This window comes from Dendropsophus ebraccatus, chromosome 13 (genome assembly GCF_027789765.1).
Source record: "Dendropsophus ebraccatus isolate aDenEbr1 chromosome 13, aDenEbr1.pat, whole genome shotgun sequence".
Classification (NCBI taxonomy): domain Eukaryota; kingdom Metazoa; phylum Chordata; class Amphibia; order Anura; family Hylidae; genus Dendropsophus; species Dendropsophus ebraccatus.
The window spans coordinates 16329217-16354508 of NC_091466.1; the positions used below are offsets into that span (position 1 = coordinate 16329217).

General features: G+C 46.1%; 1 protein-coding gene across 2 annotated transcripts; it reads right to left on the bottom strand.

Annotated features, from left to right (window-relative positions):
• Window positions 1-5061: 5061 nt before the first annotated feature.
• Window positions 5062-24880, bottom strand: BUB1B (BUB1 mitotic checkpoint serine/threonine kinase B). Of its 2 annotated transcripts, XM_069950484.1 has the most exons (22): window positions 24315-24880; window positions 21729-21788; window positions 20855-20999; window positions 20274-20470; window positions 19471-19640; window positions 19197-19390; window positions 18005-18102; window positions 17661-17878; window positions 17313-17425; window positions 16457-16548; window positions 15727-15770; window positions 14865-14937; window positions 14232-14319; window positions 12746-12993; window positions 12497-12657; window positions 11602-11736; window positions 10597-10709; window positions 7395-7556; window positions 7070-7212; window positions 6653-6821; window positions 6169-6275; window positions 5062-5376 (listed from the first exon to the last, which is right to left on the bottom strand). In XM_069950484.1, exons 1-22 carry the CDS (start codon window positions 24452-24454, stop codon window positions 5196-5198), a joined length of 3051 nt encoding a protein of 1016 aa, XP_069806585.1. In that variant the 5' UTR covers window positions 24455-24880; the 3' UTR covers window positions 5062-5195. The 2 variants fall into 2 exon arrangements, with proteins under 2 accessions (XP_069806585.1, XP_069806587.1); XM_069950486.1 differs by lacking the exon at window positions 11602-11736.
• Between the last annotated feature and the right edge of the window lie 412 nt (window positions 24881-25292).

Here is a 25292-nt window from a genome sequence, read left to right on the forward strand (position 1 = left end):
CATAATGCAGATGTGAACATATATGGATATACTGTATATGAACATTTGTGCAGCGTATAATATCGCCACAGAGCGAGGTTCCTGAGCAGCTGTTTCCATGGTAACTTCTTTAGCCATATTAAAAATCAAGGTAAAAGGTGGGAATAAGACTCCGTCTAGAGTTCTCACTTCCTCTTCCTCTTTTCTATTGCTTCTCATAGCTCACACCACGGAGGTATGTGTACTGTGTATTCATTCTTACATGGAGTCCCATGCTTCATTGGATCTCACATATCACAATATTTAAAGGGGATTTCCAGGATTAGAAAAAATATCATAACTACTATCTTGCAAAAGAGCACCACCCCTGTCCTCAGGTTGTGTGTGGTATGACAGTTCAGCCCCGTTCAATAGAACTGTGCTGCAAACTGAGGACAGGGGAGGTGCTGTTTCTGGAAGAAAGCAGCCATGTAGTAAGTAAAGTGAATTTGTAATAAATACCCCCTTAAAGGGATACCCAAGCGGAGAAAAAAATGTAAATCAACTGGTGTCATAAAGTTATAGAAATTCTCATGTCTTCCAGTACTTATCAGCTGCTGTACATCCTGCAGGAAGTGATGCATTCTTTCCAGTCTGACACAGTGCTCTCTGCTGCCACCTTTGTCAATGTCAGGAACTGTTCAGAATAGGAGAGGTCTATGGGGATTTGCTGTGGAAATTCCTAATATAGACAGAGATGGCAGCAGAGAGCACTGTGACAGACTGGAAACGACAGTGTATTCCATTCCTCATTTTTTTTGCAGCATACTAACGCTTACCTGCTCTGTGTATATTGTGATCATCCTATACACCTCAGTATTATCATTACTCCGTACTTCAGAGGGGAAACCAGCACTTTAGTTTTCCTCCCACTTAGCATCTTGAGCTGACACATCAGTCTGTGTCCAGGTAATGACATAGTCTGGATGCTAAGGCTTCCTGGCTATAGGGCAGACATGATCCTCTTTAGACAGCGTTGATAATTGAATGTCTGCTGGGATATAGACACCCCTCTGTCAGCGGTTTGTTTCACCATCACATTTCATAGCACATGCAAAAAAAAAAAAAAAGAAAAAACTGTTCACTTTAAAGGCTCTTGTACACAGGCCAACACTGCCCAGATACCGATCTCTGATCTTAGTGATCGACGCTCATTTGCGTCAATCATGCATTTTATGGTAAAAAAATAAAAATAAACAGTGACATTAAAAAAAACTTGTCCCGCAAAAAACAAGCTCTCAGAGGGGTGTTGGATGGAAAAATAATAAGTCACAACTTTTGAAAGACCAGGATACAATTTTTTGTAAATTAAATAAAAGACAATAAATCAGCCCTTAAAAGGGTGTTCTATTCATATTTATCCTTTGATATGTTGCTGTCCATGGTGAGACTAACAATTCCTTCCATACTTGTTATTATCTATTCAGTCTCCTTCCCCTAGTTCTGAGCTCCTGCTTTCTGCTGAAGACACAAAAATCTATATGTGAACTTTTATCTCTGTCTCTTCCCCCTCCCTTCTGAGACGGCTGATGTAAACAAGTGCCTGCCAGGTTTTATATGCAACTTTGTAGCTTCTTTGTAATGCTGGGAGGATTCATCAAAGTGATTTCATAAGCAACTTTAGGGTGCGTTCACACATAATGGATCCGCAGTGGATTTCTCAATGCAAATTCACAGCGAGATCCGCTGCCACAGCACATCCCTGCATTGTACACATAAGGAAGAAAGCTCGCAGCGGGATGCACATCCCACTGTATATCCGCAGCCGCCCCGTTAACCCACCTGCCGCCAGAGCGTATACTTCACCTGCTCCCCGCTCCGGCTTGCTTCAGGGTTCCCGACACATACCACTCGGCCAATCCGCACTGCTTGGCTGAGCGGGACGTGAAGGCGCCAGGAGCCTCGAAGCAAGCCAGAGCTGGGAGCAGGTGAAGTATATGCTCTGGCGGCAGGGGGGTTAACGGGGCGGCTGGGGACATACTCACAGCGGGATGAAATCTGCAGCCTTAAATCCGCTGCCGATCCGTTACGTATAAACCCACCCTAAGGGTACCTTCACACGTACCGGATCCGCAGCTGTGGGTTTGCAGCGAAATTTTCATTCTGCTGCGTATATGTAACCGGCCCTTTTAACCCCTGCCACCTGCAGCCCCGGCCCACCGCAGAAAGCAGCAGCTCAGAACTGGGGGAATGAGACTGAATAGCTAATAACAGGTATGGAAGGAATTGTTAGTCTCACCATGGGCACCACCCCTTTAAGAAGTTATAAGCTATACAATATTACAGGAACGCTTATATTCTGGTGAAGATGTGGAATGGGGACGCACAGATTCTGAATCACCAGATCCAGTCTTCTATGTAACCAGAGGTAAGTGCACATTATGAGATTTAAGATAAAGCCAAACAAAGAAAACGCAGAGCTCATTATAGATCCCAGTAACATTTACAATGAGATATAAAGCAAACAAATCACATGGTAGCAGATTATCATCGGAATAAATTGTTGTCATACTGGAGTGACGGCATAATCTAATCCCACATAATCCCTGAACGCAGCAGCTCTAACCAGTCCTGTCTATGGAGCTCCCATCCCTCGGGTAACGCCGGCTTACCATTCTGCCAACCAGGATCCTGGAACACGATGAACGTCCCCAAAATGCAGAACTCCAGAAGAACACCAAGCGGGATCACAGCTCTGGCTCCATCAGATAGGTGTCTGCTGACTGTCTGGGTGCTTCTAGCTGTTTGGCGTAATACATGGAGCCGTAACCTTTTCCCTCATCTGCTTCCCAGCACAAATATTTAGTCTCACTTGGTAACATCACATTCGTTCTGACAGAAGGAACCCAAAGTTCAGGAGGTTCGGAAAACAATCATAAAAACGGCGATTGTCAGAACATTCCGAGGAACCAGAGAAGAGATTGCACCCTTCCTTTAAGGATTGAGGTCCAGGGTTAGCAAAATTAAAGGGATTATCCAGGATTAGTAAAACATAGCTGCTTCCCCCCCCCCCCCCCCCCCCAAAACAGCACCACCTCTGTCCTCAGGTTGTCTGTGGTATTACAATTTGGCACTTTCAGGAAGAAGGTGGCCATTTTTTAAGCATGGATAACCCCTTTAAAAAAAGGACCTGTAATCAACCCCCCCCCCCCCCTGGATAGACACAGGTTGGGAAAAAAAAACAGCTACTTTCTTCCTGAAACAGCGCCACTCTTGTCCTCAGTTTGGGTGTGGTATTGCAGCTCAGTTACTTCGAAGCAAATCGAGCCAAGCTGTAATACCACACAGCCTGAGAACCGATGTGGCGCTGGTTTTGAAATAAAGGTTTTCAAATCCTGGATAACCCCTTTAATAATAGACACCATTTACCCTGAACACACTATAAGATTTCATATTAGCTACTAAATATCTGAATTGGCATTGCTGCTAGTATTAGAGTATTAGGAAACTCTGACTAACTTGTACACAGAAATACAAAGGTATTTAGCATGGTGCAAACGCCCTGCAATACCAAAAATCAGATGTTTACTCCGGCCTCATAGATATGGCTGTATTATAGCTCTGGAGTGTATGTATACAGCTGTAATAGGTTTCCTATATATTATATTAGCACTATATATATTACCGCCATACTGTTACTGACCAAATCCTGTATACTGAGACCAACCAATAATACAAGGAGGATCATTATCACCACCATACCGTTCCTGACCATATTCTGTATACCCAGACCAATTGTAGCAGAGGAATATTACATGGCTAAAGCACTGCACCAGAGGTTCATTGATCAGTCACTGTGCTTTCTGAGCTCACTGCCCAATCATTAGAGGGGTTGTCCAGGCTCAGAAAACCATGACCGTTACCTTCCAGAAACAGCACCTCTCCAGTCCTCAGTTGCGGGTGTGGGTTTTGCTGCTCAGTTCTATTGAAGTGAATTGTAATACCACACACAACCTGAGTGCAGGTGTGGTGCTGTTTTTGCAAGAAAGTAGCTGTGCTTTTTTCTAATCGTGGATAACCCCTTAAAAAAACCTAAATTTTTGAAGAAATGACGTGCAGTGTCAAAATCCCCCCCCCCCCCTTAAATTCCTGAAAAATCAGGAGGTGACATTCAGACACTGTGTGATCTTTGAGGAACATCTCCCTAGATCTGACATGCATCTTGCAGAATTTAAGATGGCTATATACCTTCAATAACTAGAGGCCACTCTCCACCATCTTCCCCATATACATAGACACTAAGCCCTGGCAAATGTCCCTGCGTTCTCTATTGGGGGCAGTAAGCCACAGACAGACAGCTCTGGTGGCAGATTATATCTCTGAAAACAAAAGGGTTCAGGAACTGAAATTCCATCATGGCGCCCCCATATACTTTATACTGATGGCAGGTTCATGGGGGCCCTACAATGCTTATCCCAACATGCAGCTGCGGCCTAATGACTCCCACCATCCTGACCTCCAGCCTGTGTGCACGCTCTTGCCTCAGGTGAACCTCCCAACCCAGGTGAGTAATAAGTGATCTGTGATTCTCCATGGCATAATACTCCTGACATCACTGCAGCTCTTGTACCATTTTACCTTGTTGGTAGCTGAGACTTTTCCTCTTTTCAAATCCATTCCTGGCTTTGGCTTCAAATCTTTGTCAGATAATCTCTGTGTAAATGGACCCTAAAGGTTGGATTAGATACTGAAAACGTGACACTCCTAACATGTCCAGTATTATCCCCAGTTGTCCACTAGAGGTCACCCTTCACTTATATTAATAAAAGTCATAGGAGCCTCAGATCAGTTGTCTGACCCATCTCCTAGTTCTGATGACACCATTGCATTATGGAAGTCAGATTCAGACAATTCCCCAATGGTTGCCGCAAGGCAGCTCCAAGAAAAAAAAAAAAAAAAAAAAAAAAAAACTTACTGCAATCTGAAAGAATGGACTCAAATTAACCAAAGTTTCCCCCTGTACCATAGTAACACACCACAAAGAAATGGAAAACACTATTTAAAACAATACAGACAGCAAGATGTGGAAAAAAAAAAAGTTTACTAGAAATCTCTGTAATAAAAAGTACAGAACAATGAATAAAGGAGGCATAAATATCTATTCTATATAACATATAAACAGGAAGGAAAGCAACATTAGTGAACAGCCTAATATAAAACAATTATTCGCCTGACAATCACAAGGAGTGAAGCCGCATTTCCAGCTGGATAAAATAGCTGCAAACTTCTTCTAGGAAGCAGCTGTCAAATAACTCCGCCATCTTGTCCTTCGCCTCCTTCAATACATCTGTAGTGGACCCGTGGCTTGCGTTCAAGATCTTTGAGAAGAAGGTGTTCCATAGACTCTCATTACACAACCTGCAACAAAGCAGAGTCCGATTAGATAGGAAGAAGGCATCTTTACTGACAGCGCTCAGATATTATGGACCCCAGAGCATAAACGCAGAAGAGACCCCACTGAGAGCTTTGCCAATTGTACCACAAAAAAAAAAAAAAAAATTATATTATATTATATATATATATATATATATATATATATATATATATATATATATATATTTATTCTGTTATAGCTTTTATTAAGTAAAAGTTTCCTTCTGTATTCAAAAAGCTGTTTTCCTACCTCCCGCCCTCACTTCAGAAGAAGTAGGATTTCTGTGTCCATTATGCTCTATGGAGAAGGAAGGGGCCGAGGGGGATGAGGGAGCATGGAGAGGAGGAAAAACAAGGGTGCAAAACACTACATCCCGCAATCTTCTCCAACCAACCTTCAGACTAGCAGTGACCTTTATGATCTCAGAATCCAGCGTTTTATATGCCCAGACAGTCTCCAAACTTCTGGGCTGCTTTTCTGCTCTTCCTACTCACTCATCCCCCTCAGCCCCTCTCCCCTTCATAGGTTATAATAGCAAACCAGTCTTCACTTTGCTCTTCTGTAATACCAATCATGCCTGCATAGCCATAGCGCTCTGCAGGAGAAGGTCTCTATAGACTTACTAGAAAATCCCCAGCATTGAGCCAAAGAGTGAAGAGCCCAGTTCTCTGGCAAAACTTCTGACAAGTGACCACTATTATTAGTGGGGTCCTAGAGACCAGCACCCACCGATCATCTCGGGATAACCCCTTTAATGATAAAATCTACTTATTCACCCTGTAAACTTCTGAGTGATTTCCCATGAAGAATCCTTTTGCTGAATCTGAAGGTGTTTCTTAAAGATCATCAAATGGACCACATCAGCGATAGCAAGAAGATCCGCCTGAGGGGGAAGCAACAAAGACAATATAAGAAGGAGACAAAGCATCTGTCTCAGGGTAGGAGCTCAATTCCTATTCACTACATTCTAAGCTTCCAAGATGCAAATACCGACAAACCATAAACAGGAAAACTAAAGTATGAGGGAGATTTATCAAACATGGTGTCAAGTGAAACAGACTCAGTCGCCCCTAGCAACCAATCAGATTCCACCTCTCCTTCCTCACAGACTCTTTGGAAAATGTAAGGTGGAATCTGATTGATTGCTAGGGGCGACTGAGTCTGTTTCACTTGACACCATGTTTGATAAATCGCCCCCTATATCTCTATACAAAACGAATAAAGCAAAAAAAAAAAAAAAAAGTTTTCTTTCCCATTTACCTGGTAGGGGGAGGTTTGGGCACCGAGAATCTGCTGTCCGTGTTCGCTCTGTGCTATTGGAAAAGCTTTTGCTGTCAATGTCGGACACAGTCTCATGTCCATACTGCGAGAGAAGTCAACCAGCTTCACGCAATTGTTCATCTCTGTGCAGGAGGCGAGAGTGAAGATCCTGGAGAGCGAAGAAGATGGATTAAAACCAAAGTCAATGGCGAGTCTATGGAAGAAGACGTGTTTGGAATGACACCTAACGTCATAGCACCTAGATCCTATAGGCTTCTCCGTTCTAACAATTTTACAAAGAAGAACCTTACCTAGACATAATATAACCCTTATGTGTGTGGTTGGGTCCCTAATATAACCCCTGTATCACATGCAGTGTGGATACCATAGTATGATGTGTAATATGGCAGCACTGACCCAGCATCCAGCAGTAGGGTCTCCGGTCTCAAGTCTCCATGGACCATCTCTGCTGTGTGCAGCTTCTCCACAAGACTCAATAAGTTGTAGGCAAACAGGATGATAACTTGGCTCGCCAGTTCTTCGGGGTCCTGAAGTATATCCTGCATTGGGGAGAAAGGGACATGATAACTAAGTAGTGAATGACAAGGGGGACCGCAACATTGTGAGGGCTTAAAGGGTTGTCGGATTTAAAACTAAATGCCCTTTATCCACAGTATAGGGGAGAAGTATGATATCGCAGAGGGTCTGAGCCACTGTTTAAATGTCCATTTCAAGCACTCACTTGGATGGTGAAGGGGCAGATCTCTCTGTACAGGGTAATGCATCCATCCTGATATAGATAACATTCACATTGGTCGACAAAATGGCTCTCAAATGCTTCACCAAGTCTCTCCTTCAGCTGCTGCACAATGTAGAAATCCCAAGGAAGAGGCTTCAAGTCCACCTGAAAGAAGAGCACATGGTCATCAGGGGAGCTTACCCACAGGAGCGGTATGCTGCGGAATTTACACAGTAGATCTGTGTGTTGCAGCAGACAGTAAAAGTGACATCCACACATCTGCACGGCTGTGAGAAGTCCGGTGAAAATTTTTATTAAAAGTATTGTATTGTCCCCCCAAAAGTTTTACAAATCACCAATATACACTTTGAACGGGAAATGCTCATAAAGTGTTTTTTCCCTGCACTTATTGCTGCATTAAGGTGTCGAGCCCCGGATGACATGGTGATGGCGAGCCCCGGATGACATGGTGATGGCGAGCCCCGGATGACATGGTGATGGCGAGCCCCGGATGACATGGTGATGGCGAGCCCCGGATGACATGGTGATGGCGAGCCCCGGATGACATGGTGATGGCGAGCCCCGGATGACATGGTGATGGCGAGCCCCGGATGACATGGTGATGGCGAGCCCCGGATGACATGGTGATGTCGAGCCCCGGATGACATGGTGATGTCGAGCCCCGGATGACATGGTGATGTCGAGCCCCGGATGACATGGTGATGTCGAGCCCCGGATGACATGGTGATGTCGAGCCCCGGATGACATGGTGATGTCGAGCCCCGGATGACATGGTGATGTCGAGCCCCGGATGACATGGTGATGTCGAGCCCCGGATGACATGGTGATGTCGAGCCCCGGATGACATGGTGATGTCGAGCCCCGGATGACATGGTGATGTCGAGCCCCGGATGACATGGTGATGTCGAGCCCCGGATGACATGGTGATGTCGAGCCCCGGATGACATGGTGATGTCGAGCCCCGGATGACATGGTGATGTCGAGCCCCGGATGACATGGTGATGTCGAGCCCCGGATGACATGGTGATGTCGAGCCCCGGATGACATGGTGATGTCGAGCCCCGGATGACATGGTGATGTCGAGCCCCGGATGACATGGTGATGTCGAGCCCCGGATACAGTGGTGTAGCTATAGGGGTCGCCACGGTCGCCATGGCGACCGGGCCCCTAGCTCCCTTGCCGCTTCCTGCCTCTCTGCCTCCTGTGATTCTGCAGGAAGCCTAACGCTGCAGTGTGGGGTCCTGAATCCTCCCCATCACCTGTTTCCTGCTCCTCTCTGCTGTCCATGTGGAGGAGGGGGAGGGGTGGAAGAGTATGGTCCGGCACCAGGAGGGAGGAGGAGCGAGGCCAGGAGCTGCTGACAAAGTGAAGTTTCCTCAAAATAAATGTGTCTGTGCTGTGTGTGTGTGAGAGAGTCTGTGCGTGTGCGAGCCTGTGCTCTGTGTGTGTGTGTGTGTGTGTGTGTGTGTGTGTGTGCGAGCCTGTGCTCTGTGTGCCTGTGCTCTGTGTGTGTGAGCCTGTGCTCTGTGTGTGTGTGTGAGCCTGTGCTCTGTGTGTGTGTGTGTGTGTGTGTGTGTGAGCCTGTGCTCTGTGTGTGTGTGTGTGTGTGTGTGTGTGAGCCTGTGCGTGTGTGTGTGTGTGTGAGCCTGTGCTCTGTGTGTGTGTGTGTGTGAGCCTGTGCTCTGTGTGTGTGTCTGTGTGTGTGTGTGTGAGCCTGTGCTCTCTGTGTGTGTGTGTGTGAGCCTGTGCTCTCTGTGTGTGTGTGTGTGAGCCTGTGCTCTGTGTGTGTGTGTGAGCCTGTGCGTGTGTGTGTGTGTGTGAGCCTGTGCGTGTGTGTGTGTGCGAGCCTGTGCTCTGTGTGTGTGTGTGTGTGTGTGAGCCTGTGCTCTGTGTGTGTGTGAGCCTGTGCTCTGTGTGTGTGTGTGTGTGTGTGTGTGTGTGTGTGTGCGCGAGCCTGTGCTCTGTGTGTGTGTGTGTGTGAGCCTGTGCTCTGTGTGTGTGTGTGAGCCTGTGCTCTGTGTGTGTGTGTGCCTGTGCTCTGTGTGTGTGTGTGCCTGTGCTCTGTGTGTGTGTGTGCCTGTGCTCTGTGTGTGTGTGCCTGTGCGTGTGTGTGTGAGCCTGTGTGTGTGTGTGTGTGTGTGTGTGTGTGTGTGAGCCTGTGCGTGTGTGTGTGTGAGCCTGTGCTCTGTGTGTCTGTGCGCTGTGTGTGGGGGGGGGGGGGGTGGGGGAGGGGGCAAGCTAAAATTTTGCACCAGGGCCCATCAGCCTGTAGCTACGCCCCTGCCCGGACAACATGGTGATGTCACGCCCCGGACAACATGGTGATGTCACGCCCCGACTGCCAGAGCTGTGCGGGCTGTGGCTGCTGGAGAGGATGATGGCAGAGGGATGCTCAGTGACCTCCAGTGCCCTGTGTCCCTCAGTGTCCCCCTGCCATCATCCTCTCCAACAGCCACAGCCCTGGGAGTCGGGTTGTGACATCACCACGTTATCCAGGAAGTGACATCACCACGTTATCCAGGAAGTGAAGCTCTGTGCAGGGAGAAAAGCACTTTATAAGCATTTTCCGTAATAAGTGTATATTGGGCATTTATATAACTTTTGGGGGGCAATACAATACTTTAATAAAAATATTCACCGGACTTTTCCTTTAAACACTTTCAGAGCTCCCAGTATCACGAAGCATGCTGTTGGGAACTCTGGTCCACAGAATACTGACAGTACACGGACAGAATTTTGCAGATGTGTGAACAACCCCCTAGGAGCTTGCAATTTGAACGGTAACACTGAGTATATTATGTATAAAAGAACTTGCTGGAAGCTGGAACAAATGTTTTACAATCTGCAAAAAATAATAATTGGATGTCAAAGTTCAGAATCTGGGTGCCAAAGTCCTGACCGATCAGTAAAATTAAGGAGGAGAAGCACTCAGCCCAATGCATCTCTCCTTGCTGCAAATTCTACAAAAACTCATCCAATCTGCTGCCAAGAGGAGAGAAGCTTTCAGCCGAGAGCTTCTCCCAGTTTATTCTAGCAATCACTGGGGGTCTCGGGACTCAAAATGTTTGACAAGTTTTTATTTTAAAAAAAGGACAGGGCCACTTTAAACCTAACTTCAGCCATCCAGATGTCACAGGTAAATGTTGTGCCATAAATGTACATAAAAAAATATATATATTCAAACCTTTAATGCCACTCCTTTCTCATTTTCCATCTCACAATCTGCTTGGGCCCCCATATAAATTCTGTTGTTGTCCCCCAGAACAACTTCACCTTTAAGCTGGTAGGTTTCGGTGCCTATAAAGAGAGTAAACTCCAGTAAAAATCATCTTCAATGGGAAGTGGCTTGTGGGAGACCATAAATCGCAGTTCTGTAACGGCAGCCATACTGCAGCTCCCTTCATAGGCAGTAACCATACAGCCTGCAGCGCTATCAATTTAAAAAACCGCAGAGTCCATAAATCATATTACGAAATATCACTGGGATTCACCATATCAGAAGATGGGAATACAGTCTAAAATACAAGCAGTGGGTACTGTGTGACCTTAGAGGGTCTCCTGGCCACTTGCAGGGATTCCAGACCCAAACTATGAGAGCTAACATTCTAGTTGAAGGTAGGGCTGGGCGATATGGCCAAAAAATAATTTTTTTTTTCCTCGTTTTTTTTTTACATTTTTTAAGGGTGCGTTCACACCTACAGGATCTGCAGCAGATTTGATGCTGTGTTCAGTTATTTAAATGAAATCTGCTGCAGAAAATCAGCTGCAGATCCTGTAGGTGTGAACGCACCATAAAAATGTATTTTTTGTTAATTATGATAGGTGTAGTAGTAGAGGCATAGTGTATAAGGGGTGTGGTAACAGTAGAAGCATAGAAAAAGAGGGGTGTAGTAGTAGTGGGCGTAGTAGTAATAGCAGCAGTACTGGGAGTAGTATTGGGGGTAGTAGTAGAGCAGCATGTACAGACATCACTACATGGGTGCAGTACTGACTAGCACCACACACTACCGTATGAAGGTTGTAATACATGGAAACATGACAGGACTTCTAGGAAGATGGCCCCATCGGACGCACATAGTGACAGGCACACTACTCACTCCATTAATTTGAATAATCGCCCAGCCCTAGTTGAAGGGTTCTCCATCAGCCTATCAGAGCTTAGCAGCTGTATGTGTGTCTCCTGGCTTACCCAGCAGCACAGTCTCCTGATCCAGAGCAGGCATCTGCCCACCCTCCCGAATGATCGCCTCGGATGCCAATAGTTCAGGCATCGACTCCAGTATGTTGCTTTGCAGTTTTGTGATGTCTAATACAGTGGCGTCATCTGAAATATAACAAAGATACGCAAACACAAGTTCATGATGAAAAAAAATGTCCATAGTCCACTGGAAACCTTCTTTCATATACTGTAGTAGGGAATTCCAATTTAAAGGGTAGCTTCACATGTACCGTATTTTCTGCACTGTAAAATCTGCTGTGAATCCGCAGCAGATTTTACAGTGCGGATTTAATGCTATGTTCATTCATTTAGCCAAATCTGCTGCAGATCCGCAGCAGAATATCAGTTGCGATAGAAACAGCTGAGATACGGTATGTGTGAAGCTACCCTAAAGGGGTATTCCTTCAGGAGGGGGGAAGGGACCTCAAATCAACTGGTGACAGAAAGTTATAGGAGATCTGCAACTTACTTCTAGGAAGTGGTGAATTCTTTCCAGTCTGACACAGTGCTCTCTGCTGCCACCTCTGTCCATGTCAGGAACTGTCCAGAGCAGGAGAAGTTTTCTATGGTGATTTGCTGCAGCTCTGGACAGTTCCTGGCATGGACAGAGGTGGCAGCAGAGAGCACTGTGTCAGACTGAAAAGAACACACAATGCCCTGGTTAAGTCTAGATGTGAACACTCTCCATACTCTCAGAAGAATACAGAGCCAGCATTATACCTAGTATCCCAGCCAATTCTAGGTCTTCTTATAGCGTAGGTGTAACTCTAAGGTTACAGCTGGTCTTACAAATGAATAGGTTCAGTACAGGAACACACACACCAGGAGTTATAAAGAGTTAATACTGACTAATTCCGAGGCTTACCCAGAGCTTGCTCATATACTCCAGACATCTGGGACACCAGATCCAGGTTGTCTTTGATGATCAGCGTCTTGGAAGCCAATAAGCAGGAAGAACTGGCAGAGATGGATGACACAGAAGACACTGAGGAGCGGGTGTCCTCCTGGCTGGCTTCTAAGATGGGGCTAAAAAATGATGGATAAGTAGTCACACACTATCTATTCTTTCAGCTCAGGTATAAAGTATTGCCAGAGAACTGGTATAATGCTCCACCTCAGCTCCTTGGGGCACACGACTTGTCTGTAGGACTTCTCACACACAGGAGTCTTCTCTCTAAGCGGCATTCTCTCCAGGCCGCCTTGCTGCAGCTCATCCTTGGTCTTCTGGAAGGGAGTGGATGCCAGATGAGCGGCTCTCATGAAGTCACAGGTGTCCTCAGTGTCTGTGAATAAAGTTTTGTTTCCGTTTGAGCCAGTCACAATGGCGTCTTCACTCAGGTGTTCAATATCATCAAGGGTGTCCTGTAAGAAAGAATCATACTGAAAACACTGAAGTTACCATATCGAGGGTCTGTCTCTCACCGGTCCTGGTATAAGTGTTCAGACAGCAACCAGACGAGTTGGGAGAGGTCCACAACTGCGTGATCTCTGTGTTATCTGACTTGGGCGGCCACAAGTCTATGCAGCCGACCAAGTCTATTTTGAGACAGACTCAGAGCCAAGAGTGAATGTGCAGACTTCCCCCAGCTCGTTCTCCTGATCGGTTGCGGTCTGAACACTGAACCACAAGCGATCAAAACTTTTGATGTCACTAATTATTTTTTATGAGATCACTGAATTCCTAACTAGAGTGTATAGCAGGAGCAGGAAGTCTGTTAGAGGATGTACATTAGACAGGAAAGGAGCAGAAACAAAGGCAACAGAGCAGAGAGTTTGCATCAGGGTTCTGAAACCATTTTAATGTGAAGCAACATCCGAGTCCTAAGTGCTGACTAAGACGAAGGTGCACGACAGAAGAGGTGGCCTAAGGTCACCACACTTGTCTGGGTCCCCACTAAAAAGTAAATGTGGTATTGCGGCGGAGAAACAGAGGCCCAAACTATAACACAGATAGCAGCAGAAAACGTGTTGAGCTGTGCTACACCTTTAAGTACAAGCTACATTGTGCATTAAAGAGACTCTGTACCCACAATCTGACCCCCCCAAACCTTCGCATAGCTGCTTTTAATCCAAGATGTGTCCTGGGGTCCGTTCAGCAGGTGATGCAGTTATTGTCCTAAAAAACAACTTTTAAACTGGCAGCCCCGTGCCCAACGACTGTGGCCTAGACTGAATACATTAGGCTGGCACAACCTCTCTGTCCCTCCTCCCCATTAGGAATGCTCCAGGCAGATTGCCTCCTATTCATCAGCTGTGTCAGCACGGCACATGGGCTGGATCGTTAAGGCACCTGTGAAATGTTCAGACAGGAGAAAATGTTCCAGTGGCATTCCTAATGATGAGGAGGGTGGGGAGGAGGGACGGAGGGGTGGTGCAAAGTTAGGGCACAGATTATATAAGCTCCGGCCGTTGGGCACGGTGCTGCAAGTTTAAAAGTTGTTTTTTAGGACAATAACTGCATCACAGATCTTGGATTAAAAGCAGCTATCTGAAGGTACAAGCGGTTTGGGGGGACAGATTGTGGGTACAGAGTCACATAACACAAACACAAAAAAAATAAAAAAAAATAAATAATATGTAATTATTTTTTTTTAACTTACTGAAAGTGGGGCATCTGTTTTTACAAGGGCTCTTGAAACAGATGCCAGTGGGCGACGTTTGGGAGGAGGCATGCTATTCTTGGCGTCACTATAAGAGACGGACAACATATGAGATTATGTATAGACTCCAATTACATCTCCCGGCGAATGGTATAGTTTCACTATTATGGGCTAGAACCCAATCTGTAGTGCATGGGATGGCCCTGACTGGTGGAAACAAAGGAAATGCAGATACTATAACCTGCTTACATAGAACCCGTGGCCTTGTCCGAGCTTTATTTTATTAAATCCTTGTACAAAAAGTCTGGAACCTCTTTCCGTAAACCTCTGATCTGCTGTTTCTTAGTAGACATGTATGATCTCTATTGGGTTTTACCAGCTGGGGGCGTATCCCTGCATTGTGAGACCATCCAATCAGAGCTGACAATGAGGGACACGCCCCCAGCAGGTAACTCCCAGATGACTATTCTATTTGGCAATACATTTATTATAAAAACAGAGGAACGACACAACACAGTGCTAGAAGAGAAGAGGATCAAAAATGGTTACTTCATAGGGAATAAAAGGATTTACTAAAACGAACAGGTCAGGAGTGGGCACAGTACAGTGGATTAGATGACTGAGGATACTTACATATCAGGTTGTGCTTCACAGGTCTCATCAAATATAGTGAATGGCACATTGGAGGAGAGCGCTGGGGAGGATCCTGCAGTACGATTAAGACAAAAAAATACACAGATAAACAGATTCATAAACTTTAAGGACGATATTTAATTTAGTGGCATCCAATATATCACTGCACTATAGTGTGTTAAAATAATGGACACCATGCTGGAAAAAAATCCTAAAAACCCCCATTAATGTCACTTGGTCCATCAGGCGATGTCTGGGTCTTGCTCTGCTACACTATGCCATGGCTGCAGCGATAACGCAGACAGATTCCCCAAATCTAATGTCTAGTCCAATACCAACATGCATTAGAATAGCAATCAGGGGAAGCTTAGCCAACATGCATGCTGAATAGAGATGAGCGAACCGGGTTCAGGTTCGAGTCGATCCGAACCCGAACGTTCGGCATTTGATTAGCTGGGGCTGCTGAACTTGGATAAAGCTCTAAGGTTGTCTGGAAAACATGGATACAGCCAATGACTATATCCATGTTTTCCACATAGCCTTAGGGCTTTATCCAACTTCAGCAGCCACCGCTAATCAAATGCCCAAAGTTCGGGTTCGGATCGACTCAAGCATGCTCCAGGTTCGCTCATCTCTAATGGTAAAGCATTAGTCATATGTGAACTGTGGGCGAACCAGGGCTTGTGCAACCCTGCAGATCCCGACACAGCCATTGGGGGCAGTAGAGGAGCCATGTCACCCCTGACTGCTGCCAAACATGAAATATTTCTTAAAAGAATGTAATTTAAAAAAAAAAAAAATTGTAGTGTGTGTGTGTGTGTGTGTGTGTGTGTGTGTGTGTGTGTACTAAATCCTAACTCACCCATAGCGCCAACGTTCTCTTGAACCCCAGAAAGGACCTCCATGCTGGAAATGAAAGGGAATGAATGAAATAAACAATTCTAAGTAACTGATAAAACTAGCATGCACTTCAGCTGGCCACAGAGAATAAAGATGGCTGATCTGTTGATTTTTGGCAGGATCGACCAGTCGTCTTATGTCTAATTGCAGATGTCAGAGAGAAGCATGGTGTTAGATTGCAACGTGCCTAATCTTTTTATTTTTGGGAGATGTAGTGAGTGATAAATGGTGTGAGTGCTGGTAAAGGCTGAAGAAACTACGAGGCTTGCACAAGTGGCACAGTCTCTTCAAACATCTGATCAGCAGGGGGTGCTGCACACCACTCAATTTTATAAAGTGAGACAACCCAGGCTTCTAAGGTCCAGGTAATTTACTGCTGGAACGGAGGACTACAAGTCAAGACATCAATGTAGATCACAGCAAAGAGGGAGAAAACAAAGATACATATATTATACTATATATTATAATTTACACATATATACACACACATACATACAGCTTTGTTTTCTCCCTTTTTGCTGCATATATAATCCATCCCGTTCTCAGGATCAGTGGAGTCACAGAGGTCAGAACCCCAGATATCAGCTTGTTATAGGATAAGGGATAAGCAGCTAAAGCATGGGCATGTAGAACAGATCACAAAGCCAGAGTGACTCTCTATCCCACCATGTTTCATGTGTCTGGACACCTACCTTTGGACTGTAGAAGCAGTGACCATACTTTCCACTGATCCACCTTCAACAACTTCAGAGCTTTGTCTCCTAAGAACACAGGAGTCTTCTGGCTGCAAAGGGAAAGGGAATTCATGTTCAGTATAGACGCCTAAAACACGGCCTGTGTGCTGAGCCCTGGGCTCCAATACTGTGCACGTCCGCCAAAGAAGAAGCTACAGCAAAGTGTCCGCTCTACCGCCACTTACAAGCTCATCCCCCATGTGAAAACAACCATCTCACATGTATATAATTGACCTTATGGGATCTCTTATTTTAGGAGATATGTCAAGACTTGTTGGTGGGGGTCCAGGTGCTAAGACCCCCATTGATCTATATGCTTCTACCCCTAGTTTTAGCAAACAGTGACTCTCTCATTGGCTCTACCTAGAAATCAGAGTCGGCGGTGTATGGATTAACAGGGAGTTTTCAAAAATTAGATTCTGCTAGCAACCAAGAACAAACGGCATAACAGCGAAGATGTCAGAACGTATGGGAAGATAGCAGGCCCACCCAGTGATGTGGGGTAGGTCAGCGGCTTCTATCATACACACAATTTAGGTCAGGGAGGGGTATTGTGTGCTGTAGCTTCTGCATTGGATTGACCAGTCACTGTACACACAGAAATAAGACAAAGAAACTAAACTTTATATTTAATATATGTAAAGTATCCCCATCCCTGTTCCTATAGACAGGTCATGACACTTGGCAAGCAAGCGCTGATCCATGTGGTCAGGCTCCATCTAACGATCAGTGGAGGTCTGAGCAAAAATATTACATGTTTCTGGGACATATAATAAAGTCAGAGATAAACTTCTGATGTAAAAAGACTATGTACCTGGTTATCCTCTGGTCCTTGAGTTGTAACACATTTTCCTTTAAGCTTCTTCTCCATTTCTTCAATCTGCCTCTCCATCTCTAATCTACGTAGAGCGGAGGCTTGGAGTTCTTCTGCAGAAGAGTAGGATAGACTTAGTTTTGCGTTTGTCCACCATTACAAGTGCAATATGGTAAGGTAACCTACATTACAATGGGCCAATGTAGGTCCTCAAGAAGCCCTCAATGTAAGTCCTCAAGAGAATGTAACATCACCAGCGACCTGTGCCCTATATAGTGCAGGCAAGTATATATAGGCAGCCTGTCTCTAACATCCCCTCCCTTTCATACCTACTACTTTAGGACAAACCTTCTCTTTTCTTGCGGATCTTCGCCATATAAATCTCTGCCCGGATCTCCTCTAAGGAGAATTCCGCCACACCGGCGTACACTTTATTCTTGCAGTACATGACCATCTCCTCTTTGCCTTCTGAATGGCTCTGCAGCCGCTGTAGCGGATCTTCTTCCTTCCCAGGCTTACGAGAACTTAGGACGTTGCTGACTGAAGGGTTAATTTTGCAAGGGGTTCTAAAAAGGGAAAACCAATGAGAACACACTGAGATGGTAGTATGGGGGATGTTTAGCGTACTCTTGTCAGGCTACCGAAGGACCAAGCACTTCTGAACCTTATAAGTTAGCCTGAAGGACTCTTACACAGTTTGTTGCTCGGCCGTTTCATCCACATAAGGCGTGAAGCTGGGGACGCTCTGAGGCGGCTCGCTGCTCGCGGACTGGCGACTGCTGCGGGATTGCTGAAATGAAAAAATCCCTGTCATGGATGTAATACAAATCAAAGATCTTGGGCTTTTACAACTAAATCCATAAGAAAAGAGAAAAGTGTCCTGAACAATGACATCTATTCATGGGCTAATAAAGGCATGGCTCTTGTCTTATGCAGGAAACCAAGCAGGGATGGTTAGGGAAGCAACAGGCCTCTTTAGGAAGCAGACAACTTTTAGCAGCCACACAACCAAACCAAGGTATGTGGTGGCCAGTGGTTGCCATTTTTGCTGGTAAATTTCTAGCCACTGTCCTCAATATTTGGTCATGGTAGTGTTGCATGCAGCTGCCACAGTGCGCGGATCTCCCCTCATTGACTGCCTACCACCTAAGAGACCTCAAAAGAAAAAACACTTGACATGTCAGAGATACACATCAAAGGTTTGAATGGTTCCTGTTCTAAGTGTTCAGACTGTGATCAAAAGAAGACATGGTCCTCTCCCATCTATGTGTCACATAGCTAGACAGCCTCATAATGTAAGTGTATGGAGCACATTAAAGGGAAACTCCAAGTTTCCAGGGATTCCTCCAAGTTTCCAGTTACCTATTTAGAGGGAATTCTGTAGGTAAGCTGGCAGTCTTAGAGGCAGGTCTGAGACATGGTCTGCGCCCACCTCCTTCAGAATGATTGACAGACTGCTCATCTCCAGCTGTGCTGGATTTCAACGCGAGTTGGCTGTCAGTCAGTCTGAAGGAGGCAGGAACAGCCTGAAGACATGGCGGTGGACAGAGGGCAGGGTGGGCACAGACCGGCCTCGGTGACACTGTTATCATGAAATAAAGACAATTCTTGCCAAAATGTGGTATCGCACACCAAAGCAGAAGGTGCTTACGGGATGTATGCTGAGTAAGCAGGCGGCAGCACGGATATATGCTTATGCACCCCTTTTACTATTCCCAGGTCCATGAATGAGACTATTGGCCAACCTTCCAGTGAACTATCTACAAAGAGGATACAAACCATACTGACCACTACAAAGCCCCTAAGTTATGACGGACCTCACTGAAACTCATGGACACTCACGTATTTCACTTGGCCCCAATGATGCATAGTATCAGCACTTACCCTTCCGGAGTTCCAGGGTCCTGCCTTCTGCTCATTTTCTTTGGCTCGGGCTGGTGGTAACGCTGCCCAGGGTTGCACAGCTGGAGGGGCCATTCCTCCCACCCCCGAGACTCCCGAATTCTCATCAAATACAGCAAAACCGGAGCGGCTCGGGATCTGCTGAGGAGGAGCGCTTAGAGGGCCGAGGCTACGAGCTTGAAAAGGAGAAAACATACATTTATAGCTTTCCTGCCCTGCACAACAACATGAGGAGCGGGGAACATCCAGCACCTACATTTCACAGCGTCTCCCACTCGGTTTACTGGAGCTCGCACTTTATTCTTTCCTTTGGTTTTTAGGTCAACCAGTGAACTGCGCTGTGGTTCAGCCATCTCAGATTCCTCTGTGTCGGCCCCCTCATTGACTCCTTGTATTACCTGGCGTAAGACTCGTGCCTGGAATTGTCTGAAACACAGTACAAGGAATGCTATAGAACATGTCGATGTATGAAGATGGACGCAATAAGTTAATAGGTCTACCAATCTGCCCGCCAGCTCATGAATATTCAGGCAGCGCTCTGCAGTGAGGTCACTTTGGCCGCTCCTTACTGACTCTTTAGCAGTCCTATAGAAAGTCAATGGAGTGGCAACATGTAAGCTCGACCGCTACTCCAATCACAAAGTAGGAACAAGAGACTTTGTTCTCATGATCGGGAAAGGCCGCAGCAGTCTGACCACCCCCAATTGATATTGGTAAATTGGTTATTCAAAGATGACAGTATAAAGCACGGGTAGAGAACCTTGGTTCTCCAGCTGTTGGAAAACTACAACTCCCATCATGCCTGGACAGCCAAAGCTAAAGCTCCCCCACCATGATGTCCATATTTCTCAATAAGGCGTACAAATGGGTAGACAAACGTTTTGGTTCACACGCAGATCTGCTAAAGAAACATAAATGGGGGTTATGTCTGCCGTAAGAGTAGAGATTGTGCTACCTATTCAGATACAGCCACAGAAAGGCTGGCGCATGTGAATATCCCCCCAAAAGTATGTACTAATACACTGATAGAAAACCAGGCTTAGATCAGGAGCTGCTCACTTGTGATGAGTCTCCAGCTTCTCCAGAGGTTCAGCTCTGCACTGGATGCCATCCTGGAAGATGGAATCCGCTTTCTTGTGGTTGCCCCTGGCTTCATACTCTTCTGCCCATGTGATGTAGAGTTGTGCTTGTAGAATACCGATCCCTTGGCTGTGTAGATAGCTGTACAGGTCAAGCGGCTCGGTGCAGAAGTGTGCCTGGGACGGGAGAGAAGATCTCAGAATGAAATGCTTAGGTTATTACTACCCCCATCATATTAGGTCAATAAGCTGACCCACCAAATGTAAAGGTCTGACGCCAACATGGGTCATGTCCTTAAAGCGTTACGGTCACAATGTTTGGCATGTTACACAGACATGTCAAAAGATCGGTTGAGATCTCTATGCTCCAGGAGGAGCATAGAGGTGGAAGAAGCATGCGACTCTGCACTTCACTCCACAGCTTGGATACAGAAACTTGCCCCATCTGATCAAAAGTTTTGACATGACTGTAACAAGTCAAAGGTTATTTTGGGGGGAGACAGTAACACTAAGGGGTTAGATGGTGAACATAGTGGAAACGAGACATTCTGCTGAACTTACAAACTTGAGGCAAATGGTGAGATAGCGCAGGTCAGTGTAATACTTTGGCTCCTGGTGGAATATCTTGACCGCTCTCTCCAGCAGTGGGGCCAGGTTGCTGTCTTTACCGCCCTGAGGAAACGCTTGTTCTGCCCATTTTATATACCTACAACATAGGAAAAGCATGATGATCAACATTTCTACCATATACAGAACTGGCACAGACCCAGCCACCATCACAGACCCGCTAACAGAAAAACTTCAAAAGGACGCCCTTATGATGGGAACAATTGAGAGTAAATGAAGGTGAATATGACTTCTCTTTTTGCCTCCCCTGGACTACTTCTTTAGGGTATGTGCACACTACGGAATCCAACGAAAAACCCATTGCGGATTCCACGCATTTCCGCCCATGCCATAGACTCCATTCCATGCACAAGCGGATTCCACCGTCCGTCCAAAGAATCCACGAGCGGGTGGGAGCTGCAGAATCAGTGACGGATTTTCCATCGGGATTCCGTAGTGTACACATACCCTTAGGGTGCGTTCACACGTACAGGATCCACAGATCTGCAGCAGATAACCTAGATAAGATTCAAAGCAAATCTGCAACTTCAAATCTGCTGCAGATCCTGTACATGTGAATGCACCCTTAATGGTGTCCGGCAACCAGGGAGCTCACACTGATCAGGAGAACAGCGGTCCCGGAGAAACCACAGACTGACAGATAGCCATGTACATCACTCCATTACTACTGTCAGTTCCATAGACAATAGATGGAACCATGGTTACACTCATTCTGATGGTTGGTGGAATCTCAGCAGTCAGTCCCCCGGCGATCACTCTTTTATTATCTCTTCTGTCATTAGTTGATACATGATGACTACAGACATACCTGTCCCAGACATCCAGAGGGTCATCTCCAGTGTAGAAGCGAAGCTCCAATTCAAAGGCCCTAAAAAAAAAAAAAAAAAAAAAAAAAAAAAAATCATATATTTCTTCTATAAAATTATATATCCGCACATATATTTTTACTGTTTAACAAATTAAACAACTGTCTTTATCAGGATTTTCGGTCACAATCTACATATCGATCGCTCATTGATCAGCCTATATCCCAACCCATATGACCTGTTAGGAACTATGTCACCAGGGAAACATCATGGGTGGCTCTTTTTAGAGAGGGGCAGATTATTCCAGCACATTATACTGTATACCCTATGTAAAGGGGTCGTCCCTTCTATTGATGCAATCTGAGAACATTCACCTAACGTATCCAGTCGCTTGTATCTCCCCAATTCTTACTGGCAGTCTATAGAATAACAGGAATCACTACGCTGCCCAAGTACAAAAGGATCTGGGCATTAGGCACTGAGCATGTGTGACCACTGGCAATGGATACAAGGTTGACGGTATGAAAGGTAACAGTGAAATCTACACACAGGGGGATTATTAAAGGAGAAGTCCGGCGAAAATTTTTATTAAAGTATTGTATAGCCCCCCAAAAGTTATACAAATCACCAATATCCACTTATTATGGGAAATGCTTATAAAGTGCTTTTGTCTCTGCACTTACTACTGCATCAAGGCTTCACTTCCTGGATAACATGGTGATGTCACTTCCTGGATAACATGGTGATGTCACTTCCTGGATAACATGGTGATGTCACTTCCTGGATAACATGGTGATGTCACTTCCTGGATAACATGGTGATGTCACTTCCTGGATAACAAGGTGATGTCACTTCCTGGATAACAAGGTGATGTCACTTCCTGGATAACAAGGTGATGTCACACCCTGACTCCCAGAGCTGTGCAGGCTGTGGCTGCTGGAGAGGATGATGGCAGGGGGATGCTCAGTGTCCCTCCAGTGCCCTGTGTCCCTCAGTGTCCCCCTGCCATCATTCTCTCCAGCAGCCACAGCCCGCACAGCTCTGGGAGTCAGGTCGTGACATCACCATGTTATCCAGGAAGTGAAGCATTAATGCAGTAGTAAGTGCAGGGAAAAAAGCATTTCCTGTAATAAGTGTATATTGGTGATTTGTATAACTTTTGGGGGGCAATACAATACTTAAAAAAAAAAAAAAAAATATTCACCGGACTTCTCCTTTAAGTTATTCCAAGCGTAAATGTGTTAGATATACTGAGATGGGTGCTCTTCATCTTCTTCAGTTTATTCTAAGTCCCCCAGGCTATTCTTTAGGTTGCAATGAGGATCCCCCAAAACAGGTTCTAGAACGCCGCCAACCCCTCGGGACGCTCCCTTTGCAATCTATAATAGGCAGCAGCAGGGTAAGTGATCCTATACAGTATATAACATATAAGTAACCTCATGTACATTCACTATATATAGCGCTCCCCAACAGTGCTCCAGACCGAGGATTACACTGCTAACGCACGGGAATGGCGCCTACAAGGAAGGTAAGAGACATACCCTCCTCTTCAGTGCCCAGTGTGTCTAGGGACATATCAGCAGGGGAGATTTATCTAACCTGCTGATAGTTCCCCTTAAATTTTGTTCTGTAATCATTTGTATAGGGTTTTCTTAACCCACTTATATGACTTGAACACTTGTCATGTGAATTTGTTAAAACAATAAAAATATATTTACAAAAAAAAAAAAAAATTTCTTCAAAAGTTTCTTAAAGTGAAAGGGACATGTTGAAGTCAACCAATCAGCCCAATCGGGCTGATATTGTTTCCCGAACTGCTGCATACAGCTCCTGCATGTAGCAGCCACAGCTGCAGCAGTAGCTGTATACATGAAAAAAGGACTTTAATCCCGCGTGACAGGCAGAGGTGGGGAGGTAGTCATCTGGGCGGCTCCCCGCTGTATCTAGTCACCGCTCTCTGCCTGTCAGCGCACTCGGAGGGATGACTGACAGGCAGAGGTGGGGAGGTAGTCATCTGGGCGGCTCCCCGCTGTATCTAGTCACCGCTCTCTGCCTGTCAGCGCACTCGGAGGGATGACTGACAGGCAGAGGTGGGGAGGTAGTCATCTGGGCGGCTCCCCGCTGTATCTAGTCACCGCTCTCTGCCTGTCAGCGCACTCGGAGGGATGACTGACAGGCAGAGAGGCCAGTAAAGGACCTCTGGTGACCAGATACGGGTGGGGAGCCGCCCAGATGACTCCTTCCCCGCCACTTCCTGTCACGTGTCCTTTTTTTCAGGTATACAGCTCCTGCTGCAGGAGCTGTATACAGCAGTTCAGGGAACCATATCAGCCCGATTGGTTCCCTTTAAAGAGGATGTACCACCAGGTATGTCCTCTTTAACCTGACACAGGAATAGAACAGCGCCGTCATGGGGAAGCCGGTGCAGCGGTCCATTTTTCAAACTGCGGCCCGGTTCCCCTCTGCGGCTCCGTTCTTTCCACGGTTACCGGCCGGTGCTCAAGCATTGCGATATAGGAGTGTACAGACAGCAATGCCCCTGGGGATGGTGCACATAACACACGGAGGAGGTCTGGTGGGTCACTCACTGTTTCTGCTGCTGGATGGCATGGTGGTGGGCGCTGTCTTGCTGGGACAGCACTTCCTGCAGGGTGGCCATCACTCGCCCCTGGCGGAGAGGCTGCACATTCTCCTTACACAGCTCCCACTCGTCTCCACCCTGTGCCATGCTGGGGGGCAGCTGGACATGGAGAGAAACAATAAAACATAACACAAGGTGTGACTACTATAGCGCCACCTACAGCTAATACAGACCTGCAGTTTACACAGTGGGGACTATAGCAAGAAAACAATGGAAAGCAGATTCCACACGTCTTATATACACATTGTAGAGCAAAATCCGCATAAAACTATACAAACTGGTGTGAACAATGCCCAAGACTGGGGAGACATCACCTAGGAACTACAAGCCCCAGCACCTCCTGCAGCAAGGACTGCACCCTGTCATTAGTAACGGCCTCTCGCCCGCAGCCCCGGTTCTTTCTCCGCCACTCACCGCCGGTTCGGTTATATCCGCGGATCACAAGGCTCCGTTGCGCTAAACCACATTTAAAATAACGCAGCTGCTCTCTGATTGGTCGGCTGCGGGAACTGTCGCCTGTCTTCAAGACTCCTACCTTGTGTGGATTGGCTGGAATATACCACGTGACAATGAAGGAAGTAGAAAGGGCTCTTGGGAGATGTAGTTTTTTGCCTCGCTGTACGGATGCGAGGCGTTGTGCAATAATTTGCCGTAAAGTAAAATGAGTTCTCTGCCTCTATCTGGGAGTCTGTACCGCTGATCCCTAACCTGTGGCGCTTCAGCTTTTTTGCCCAACTACAATTCCCGAAGGCTGTACCGGTATGATGGGAATTGTAGTTTTGCAACATTTATGGTCACCGATCACGTGATAACAACTATTTCCAGTACTGAAAGATCAGGTGACTTAGAAGACAGGGTGCAACCATTATTTTTGCCCCTCTGAGCCATACATTTCTATGAGGATAGATTCTTATGGGGCAGGTTG